Source organism: Myotis daubentonii, chromosome 3 (assembly GCF_963259705.1).
Source record: "Myotis daubentonii chromosome 3, mMyoDau2.1, whole genome shotgun sequence".
Taxonomy (NCBI): domain Eukaryota; kingdom Metazoa; phylum Chordata; class Mammalia; order Chiroptera; family Vespertilionidae; genus Myotis; species Myotis daubentonii.
Genome location: NC_081842.1, coordinates 133,706,482 through 133,716,459, shown reverse-complemented (window position 1 = coordinate 133,716,459; position 9,978 = coordinate 133,706,482). Strand labels below are relative to the sequence as shown.

General features: G+C 48.3%; 1 protein-coding gene across 1 annotated transcript; it reads right to left on the bottom strand.

The window, feature by feature from the left end:
• Positions 1-3,251: 3,251 nt before the first annotated feature.
• LOC132230719 (elongator complex protein 3-like) lies at positions 3,252-6,259 on the bottom strand. The gene is given in 2 exon segments (XM_059688614.1): positions 3,252-4,967; positions 4,970-6,259. Coding segments are annotated over 2 exon segments (1,644 nt in total). The 5' UTR covers positions 6,234-6,259; the 3' UTR covers positions 3,252-4,587.
• Positions 6,260-9,978: the final 3,719 nt, after the last annotated feature.

Here is a 9,978-nt window from a genome sequence, read left to right as displayed (position 1 = left end):
GGGAAAGCCGAGTGTTGCTTTGTGGGCGCCAGATCCACAGTGCTGTCTCTCTGTAAATGGCCAGTGCACGTCACGGCAGCTCCTGCGTTGAGTGTCTGCCCCCTGGTGGTCAGTGCACGTCATAGTGACTGGTTGGTAATGCCGGGGGTCTTTCCCAGCATCTGGAAGGGTCCAGGAATCTGGAGAAGGCACTGCGTGTATATTGATAAAGAGACTAGAAATAAAATATAAATTTTTAATCCATGGGGAGCCATGGTTACCTTCAGTAACCAAGTTCTTCCGAATCTCCAGACCCCTTGCTTTTTATTAACACAAACTGTCCTAAGGCAAAGCATATATACATATTAAAGGTTAAGGTTTAGTATACAGTAGGCATTGTCTGTTTTGGGGGAACTGCCTTTGGCTGTTCAGGTGTTTGGCCAGCAGGAGGCAGTAACATGAAGATTAAAATGCCCTCAGCTAACTGGCAGCAAGCAATCATTTATGCATCCTTTTCAGGTTTGGGGAAATGCCTTCGGCCATTCTAGTAGGTAATAACATATGATTCAGCCCTGCTGAAGCCTCAAAGTTCCATCAACCTTTTGATGAAACTTCTTGCATTTATGACATGCTGGAATTAGCCTCCAGCAGGTTGAATGGTTGGGCACTTAGCATATTAACCTTTTATATATATATATATATATAGACTAGAGGCCTGGTGCACGAATTCGTGCACCGGTGGGGTCCCTCGGCCTGGCCTGCAGGGATCAGGCCGAAACTGGCTCTCCAGTATCCCCCGATGGGTCCCAGATTGTGAGAAGGCTCAGGCCAGGCCAAGGGACCCCACTGGTGCACGAAGGGGGCCCGGGAGGGACTGCGGGAAGGCTCCAGGGAGTGTCCGGCCCATCTCACCCAGTCCCAATTGGCCAGACCCCAGCAGCAAGCTAACCTACCAGTCGGAGTGTCTGCCCCCAGTGGTCAGTGCACGTCATAGCAATTGGTTGAATGGTTGAACGAACAGTTGGACACTTAGCATGTTAGACTTTTGTTATATAGGATAAGTGCCAGACGATGTCATGGTAGAATAAGCTGCACTGTGAGACATTTGAAAATAGATATGTGATGGGTCTGATCTGAACTGATTGGGCTTTTGCTACTTTCCTCTAACGTTAAACTCTCATACGCACAGAGATGCAAGGTTTCTTGCCTGCATCTTGTATAGGAAATGTAGGTTAGAACTTGGAAGTTTGATCTCCATTTTCTGACCCTCAGGCAGTAGAGACTCACTCATTTCGATTGAACAGAAAAATTCCTAAGCATGGAAAAAGTTTGCCTATCAGTCTTCTAAGAGAGGAATTGGGCCCGCATACAGGCCAGTTCTGAAACTTCAATGCATGTATTGACCTGTGCATCTTATAAAATACTAGAGGCCTGGTGCACAAATTCATGCATTGGTGGGGCCCCTCGGAGTGGCCTGTGGAGATCGGGCCCCAGTTCGCAACCCCAGCCTTGCAGCCGTGCCTGGCACCCTGCCTGGCACCCTGCTGTGGCCTGGTGCTGCCCCTTCACCTGCTCCACCATCCCGCCTGCGGGGCGATGGATCAGGTTCAGGCTCCCCGCCTGGCTGCCTCAGCGCCTGGGAGCCAGGCAGTGGCCCCGCCCCCTGCTGCTGCAACTGGTCGCTGTCTGGAGGGCAATTGGTGGGGTGATCAGGCCCCCGCTTGCACCCACCTTGACCTGGCACTACCTGCTCACCTGCTCCACCATTCCGCTGCGGTCCTGCTCTCATTGGGGCCCATTGGGGCCAGCAGCTCCTCCACTGCCGCACATTGTCCGTGCTGGATCGCTGACGCCTGCCATGTCCCGCACTGCCCCCTGTTGGTCAGCACATGTCATAGCCAGCAGTCGAACTCCTGGTTAACCGACCATCCGAGGGGACAATTTGCATATTAGGCTTTTATTATAAAGGATGTTCTTTTTTTTTTTGTCCTGCAGATAAACATTGTCATGTTTATTACTTTGTCAGAGATAAATACCTAAGTGAGACCCCTGGGACTGATCTGGCTGACTTGAAGGCCTGAAGACTTGTTACTTAGAAGAGTTAGTTAGACTCTCTCCTGCTCTGCGAGTGGTTAAAACATGCTAATCCTTGTCCCAACTAAGTTCAAAGAGCTGAATCCAATATGGAGAGCCAGGAGGCTACAGCCGCTCTAAAGGAGCTTGCTGTGCCTCATAGCAGAGGACAGGGTTTCTCAACACAGGCACTGTTGACATTTTGGGCCGGACACTTCTTTGCTGTGAGGACTGTCTGTGTATTGTCCTGACCTCTACACTGCATGCCAGCAGCACTCCACATTCAAGTTGTGACATCCAAAATGTCTCTAACATTGTCAAGTGTCCCATGGGGACAAAATTGCTCCCAATTGAGAATCACTTGAATAGGACATTGGTTCTCAAACTTTAGGGTGCATCAGAAATTCCTGGAAGGCTTGTTAAAACAGATTCCTGGGTACTACCCCCAGAGTTTGGTTCAGTAGGTCTGGGTGCAACCTGAAGACTTTCAATGCTAAAAAGTTTCTAGGTAATGCTCATGCTGCTGGCGCAGATACAACACTTTGAGAACCACTGGCATTGCGAAATCCCCAACTGGTTCCACTTAGTTCTATGTGGTAAGGAGGGTGAGGTTCTCCTTTCGTGTTCCTTACCCCAACACAGGTTGTGTAAGTCCCCACTTTCCTGTATCCACTCTCCTCTTAGAGCCATGTGTTTTGGGGACCAGCACCATGTCTGATCCCAAGGAATGGCTCTTATATGATCTGAGCTTCGCATAATGGTCCCATTTCTCCGGATAGTGATTGATTTATATAGAGACATGACAAAATTCTAGCTAAAGTGAGTTTTCCTCAAAAAAAAAATTTATATATATATATATATATATATATATATATATATATATATATATTGATTTCAGAGAGGAAGGGAGAGGGAGAGATAGAAACATCAATGATGAGAGAATCATTGATTGGCTGCCTCCTGTACGCCCCCCCACTGGGGGATTGAGCCCACAACCCGAGCATGTGCCTTTAACCAGAATTGAACCTGGGACCCTTCAGTCCGCAGGCCGATGCTCTATCCACTGAGCTAAACCGGCTAGGGCAGTGTTCCTCACTTTTATTATTATTTTTTTTTAATTTTTGTTAGCGTAACAGTTTTATTTTTAAAGGAAACACACACATCATTGAGAAGCAGCTAAGTCCCTAAACTACGCTCATGGAAAGCCTCTGGCTCCACCAAGCCCACGGGAAGGCAGTGCGTTGGCTTCGTGGCAGTTGAATGAAACGGCAGACGGCACCCAGAGGGAGGGAACAGTGTCAAAGGCTGGAAACAACCCTGTATATTCATGGCACATGCCACCGCGTTTACAGGGAGAGGAAAACCCCTTACGTGATTCTTCTCTGTTTGTCGGTTTTATTTTTTGTACCTCTGAGAAGAACCAATCCCATGTAATAATCCTTGTGAAACGCCACAGAAGCCAAGGGGCACAGGCTTCAGCCATGCTCTCAGGGACTGACCCTCTCCAGGCCGAGTCTCCTTAGATAACCTGGGACTTACGAGACAGTTCAACAAGGTGGAGCTGGGAGAAGCCGATCTTTTTCCTATCTTTAGATTTGGGCCCGTTCTGCAGTACAGTTTTTAGTTTTGCTTTCATATGAGCTGAACTCTTATCTTTATCCATTTAAAGCAAACCGAAATTCATCTTAAAGAATTAAAATGCAGGGAACAGCTCCTGTGGGAGGGCATCTTCACTTAGGGCCACGCCACCTAAGAGACACGCATGCCCGACTCCGCCTGCTCAGGAGAGACAGACGGAGAAGCCAATCGTTTCTCTGGGTGTAGGTGCTGCCCACACTGTTCTGCAGTTATAAAGAGTAGGAAGTAGAGACAAAAAACTGTGACATTAAGGACGTTCGTAATGGCCCACCGTAGAATGAAAAGGGCTGGTTTCAAGCTTGAAACATAAACATATGTCAACTCCTCTCTCCATCACAGTTACTGCAAACATCACAGAAACCAGAATGACTTGCAATAAAAGGAAAGCTCATTTTCGTGTGCTGGAATGCTTCTGTGTTCAAGTCCAGAGGTCAAAATCGGTCAGTTTTCACGTGTTCAACCTGCCTTTTTGTCCCTATACCATATAAATAAGTTTCTCCTAACTTTGCTTCTACCCCACCACCTAGTTTTATTTCATGAATTATGGAACCCAAATGAGTTGACTAATTTGCTGTTGTCAGTCTGAGTAAGTCACTTGCTGGCCACATGCAGAATTTAGAAACTGGGTACATGACTTAGCCTTGAAAACTGGAGTGACTTCTTGACAACACACAGGTCGGAGCACAGGAGCACTGAGTGCCAGAGGCCCCATGCTTGGTCACCAGACGCCCGGTCGTGCCCTGAGAGCAGTTTCCAGTCTCCACAGCTGCAGGATGAGGGTGAAGCTTCTTGCCAAGGGGACAGGGTAGGTCCATTTGCTTTGCTCAGCCTCTCTGTTGAATATTCAAGACACCTCCACTTCCTGCCAGAAACATTGCATCAGGTGGACTATTGGGGCTAATATTTTAGCGTCTTCACCATGTACGGGCCTTGTAACCGGTAGCCAATCTTTCTGTAATAATTCCTGGTGCCAACCCCTGATATAACAGCTATTTTCCCAGACCCATGCTCTTCTCTAGCTGTTCTTTCTGCTTCCTCCATCAGCAGCACGCCAAATCCCTGATGCTGAAACTTAGTAGGATCCCGCCTGCTCACAGGGACCACACTCCCATACACAGGCAGCCCTCGGACTATGGAAACACCTCCAACCAATTCAAAACGGAAGGTTTCCTCCGAACACTTTCGTAATCGCAGGAGGCCAATCAAAATGTCTTGATCTGGGTCTTCGTAGGATAAGAATGTTTCCCAGCCACCATTTGCAACATAATCTCTCCTACCAACTCAACCTGATACGGCCGTACTTTGTGATGAATTTCTTGAATTCCAACCTCTCTGGTTCTCACATCTCGACACTGTATTCCAAGGTCCTTCATTCTTGCGAATGCCAGCTCTCTCAAATTACCGTGCTCGACTCCTGAGCTGACTAAGGGCATTGGAATATCCCTCTGCACGCGGTCCACTCGAGTCCAGGGAGGCACAAGGGCAAGGATCCGAGCCACCAATTCAATCAGGTCACTAGGCGAATAACTCTTATAGCGTCCTGATTTCCACAGCTCATAAAGCCCAGTCCCACGAATCACCAAGGTTGGGTAAAGTTTTAAACCATCGGGACGAAAAGCAGGGTTCTCAAAAAACTCTATAAACTGATCGATGTCTCTCTCCGGTCCCACGTTTGGCAGATCAGGCATCGTATGAGTCACGACTTTGAAACCTGAATCTTTGGCCAGGTGGAATGACTCACATACCGCCTTCACGGTGTGGCCCCTGTTGGTATCTCTGGCCACATCTTCGTAGACACTCTGCACCCCAATCTCCAGCCTTGTACAGCCATAGGTCAGCATGTCACTTAAATGCCGCTTCATGCAATAATCAGGTCTGGTCTCAATAGTAATTCCAATACACTTTGTGAGGCTCCTCTCAGAATACTTGACTGCCTCGTAAATATTGTTAGAGGTATGTCCTGACAAGGCATCATGTAAGTTGCGTATAAAATAATCTCTGTATTCTTCAGGAAGGGCCATAAATGTTCCACCCATCACAATAAACTCCACTTTATCCACACTGTGACCAAGCTGTTTCAACTGCTCTATGCGGTGTCTTTTCTGTAGATAAGGGTCGTATCTAGCACGGATAGCTCGCATGGAGGTTGGCTCATATCCAGTATAAGACTGGGTCGAATACTCAAAATCTGAATCAGGTCCACCAGGGCAGTGTACACAAATATTTCCTGTAAAACTAATGTGTGGACATCTGTGGGGTTTGCACATCACAGCTACAACAGCAATCCCACTGGCAGTTCTGATGGGTTTTGCCTTTAACTTGGGGACCAAAACCTTTCGATACTGCGGTGGGACTGCGGCAATGATATCTACCAGGCGAGGCTGTGCTGAAAGGCCATATTTGGCAGCTGTCTTGGTTTTCATCTTATTTAGATCGATGTCTTTTCCTTGTCCGTGGGCTTCAATTAGTTGTTTAATAACATCTCCTATGGTCAGCATCATCAGCTCAGCCGGGCTGAGGTCTCCTTTCCGCTTCTGCCTCATCGCTCCGCCTGCAGCTGCAGCCTCCACGCTAATGTGGCTACCAGCTCGGCAGTTTTCCTCACTTTTAAATAGAGAAACAAAAGACGGCTGTCTTCTCTTTCTCTGGACATTAGGTTTAGATGTGATGCCTGGCACTGCTGCAGCCATATCATGACCATTAAAGGAATAATTGGATCCACTGGACATGATAGTGAAGGAAGAGCTGGAACCTATACCAGGGATGGGCAACCCCTGGCACGCGTGCCAAACATGGCACGCCAGTAACTTTTGCTGGCACGTGAAGCCCTCTCTTATAATCTTCCATCTACAATTTTTTTCTTAATATCGACTTTTTTATTTTTCAGATAAATTCAGTGTAGGTGCATCTTAGATAAATAAATAATTTTACATAACAAGTTATCTTAAAGACCATAGACGTGGACTGACGAGAGAGGGGAAGAGCAATTTCAATAGTGTTGAAAACGAACTATTGAGGACTTGGAATGCCATTCCAGAAAATTTTTTCTGTTTAAAAAACTTTGCAACAGCGTTACTCTCCATGTTTTCATCCACATACACATGTGAATCTTTGTTCTCAGTGATGAATTTTGTTAAGTCTTGTAATAGGAGTAGCCTGACAGATGAAAGTAGTAGCTCGTGCATAATCTCTGAAGGTCACGAAATATAAACCTGATGTAAAATCTCTGTCATCAGTGATGCAGCAGCAAAAGTCCCACTGATAATATCAAACGGAGTCATAAAGTTTTCTGTCGGACTATCAGTGTACATGTATACATTAAACAATAAATGTATTTTTCATCATCATATACTGTGTTTTTGTCGCTCGAATGAATTTTATTTCTTCACGGTTCTTCACATATGTACACCTTAAGAGATATCAAGTAGGCGTAACATGTTCTCTTCTTGGCACGCAGAAGAATTTTGAGTCAGAGATTTTGCTGGTTTTGGCACGCACTCACAAAAAGGTTGCCAACCCTGTCCTATACCAATGGCATTGAGCTGTTGAATTAGCCAACCCTGAAATCTCTCAATATCTGGACTTATTTTGTGCAATAATATATTCTTTTTTAAAATCCTCACCTGAGGATATGTTTTTATTGATTTTAAAGAGAGAGGAAGGGAGGAAGAGTAAAGAGAGAAAGAGAAAAAAAAACAACAACATTGATGTGAGAGAGAAACATTGATTGGTTGCCTCCCAAATGTATCCCTACAGGTGATTGAACCTGCAACCCAGTTATGTGCCCTGACCTGGAATCAAACCAGCAACCTTTTGGTGCAGGGTGATAATAAATTTTCTTACTATATAATTCACTCTTAATTTTTGATATTGTAGCAAAGCATTCTAACAGATACAGCTAACATGTGCAAAAACTTTAGAGTCCTTGAATCAAAAGGAGACCAGTCTCAATGGACACAGACAATAGGGAGGTGAGGGCCTGTGCTGGGGGGAGGGGGAGGAGGGGGATCAGGTGGGGAAAGGTCAATGAGGAAAAAGGAGACGTAATACTTTCAACAATAAAGAATTTAAATAAATAAATAAATAAATAAATGGAGACCAGTGATTGTGTTTAGAGCTGTGCTAATACAGTAACCCATGTGGTTATTGAAATTTTGATTAGTGAAAATTAAAAATTCAGTTTCTCTGTTTCAGTAGCTACATGTCAAATGTTCAATAGCCACATGTGGCTAGGGATACTGTATTAGGCAGTGCAGATTACAGAACATTTCCATCACTGCACAAGATTTATTATACAACTGGTCTAGTAGGTAAGCTGCCTCCTGCATGCCCCCCGCCCCCCACGGGGGGTCAAACCCACAGCCTGGGCATGTGCCCTGACATAATCAGACCATGACCTCCTGGTTCATAAGTCGATGCTCAACTGCTGAGCCACACTGGCTAGGCCACAACTGACACTTTGTACCCATTAAACAATAACACCCTTTTTCCTTCTCCCAGCCTCTGGCAACCACCATTCTACTTTCTGTCTCTATGGATTTGCATATTCTGGTATATCATATAAGTGGAATTATACAGATCACATTATGTGTGACCTTTTATCTACCACAGATTTCTCCACCTCTCTGCAAATACACAGCTACTACCCTAGGATAAGCCTCTAGCCTTTCTCCCAGGGCAGCTGCAAGTTCCTTACTGTGCTCCCCACCTCTACTTCTCTCTCTCTCCAAGCTCTGCTGACCAAGTAGTTGTCTTAGAGCTGGTTGGAGGACTGAGTTATCAGCAACCCCAGTGACTACATAGGTCTGGGTGGGACCTGAAGATTTTCTTTATATATATACTAGAGGCCCGGTGCACAAAAATTTGTGCACTGGCGGGGGGGAGGGGTGTCCCTCAGGCCCACTTGTGCCCTCTCACAGTCTGGGACCCCTCGGGAGATAACAACCTGCTGGCTTAGGCCCAGAGGGCAGGCCCAATCCCTAGGTGCCTGCCCCACAGCCCCTCGTCGGGCTCAGAGCAGGGCCGATTGGGGAGTTGGGGCGCCGCCCCCTGTCATGCACAGAGCAGGGCGGATCAGGAGGTTGCGATGCCACCCTCAGTCACGCTCAGGGTAGGGCCGATTGGGGGGTTGGGGCGCCGCCCCCTGTCACACTCAAGGCGGGGTCGATGGGGAGGTTGCGGCACCACCCCCTGTCATGCACAGAGCAGGGCGGATCAGGGGGTTGTGATGCCACCCCTGTCACAGAGCCGGCCGATCAGGGCATTGGGGCGATGCCCCCTGTCATGCAAGAGCAGGGCCCGTCAGGGGGGTTTGGGCTCCGTACCCTGTCACAAACAGAGCAGGGCCGATCAGGGGGTTGTGATGCCACCCTCAGTCACACTCAGGGTAGGGCCAATTGGGCGGTTGGGGCGCCGCCCCCGTCACACTCAAGGCATGGTCGATGGGGAGGTTGGGACGCCGCCCCATCACCCGCAGAGCAGGGCTGATCAGGGGGTTGGGGCACTGCCCCCTGTCACACTCAGGGCAGGGCTGATGGGGAGGTTGCGGCTCCACCCTGTCACACACAGAGCAGGGCCCATGCGGGGGTTGGGGGGCTGCACCCTGTCACACACACAGAGCAGGGCCGATCAGGGGGTTGGGGAGCTCCCCCCTATCAGGCACAGAGCAGGGCTGATCAGGGGGTTGGGGCGCCTTCCCCTGTCACGAACAGAGCAGGGCTGATAGGGAGGTTGTGGCCCTGCCCCCTGTCACACACACAGCTGCATGGCGATCAGGGGGTTTGGGCGCTGCCCCCTCTCACGCTGATCCAGGGGCCAGGAGGCCTCACGGCTCCGCTGATCCTGGTGCTGGGAGGCATATTACCCTTTTACTATATAGGATAGAGGCCTGGTGCACGGGTGGGGGCCAGCTGGTTTGCCCTGAAGGGTGTCCTGGATCAGGGTGGGGGTCCCCACTGGGGTGCCTGGCCATCCTGGATGAGGGGGATGATGGCTGTTTGCGTCTGGTCACACACCCTTCAGGGTGGGGGTCCCCACTGGGGTGTCTGGCCAGTCTGGGTGAGGGGCTGAGGGCCGTTTTCAGGCTGGCGGGTGACTGAAGCTCCCAACCGCTCCTTTTTTCCTTTTTTTTTTTTTTTTTTTTTTTTTAATTCTTGGATTTATGGCTGTCACTGGAGCTAAGAGCCGGCTTTAGCTGTGAGACTTCTCTGCTGAAAGCAGGTTTCTGGCTTTGTTTACTTTCTGTATTTGAAACTTTGTTGCGACTCCAGCTCTGAGATCCCGGCTGAC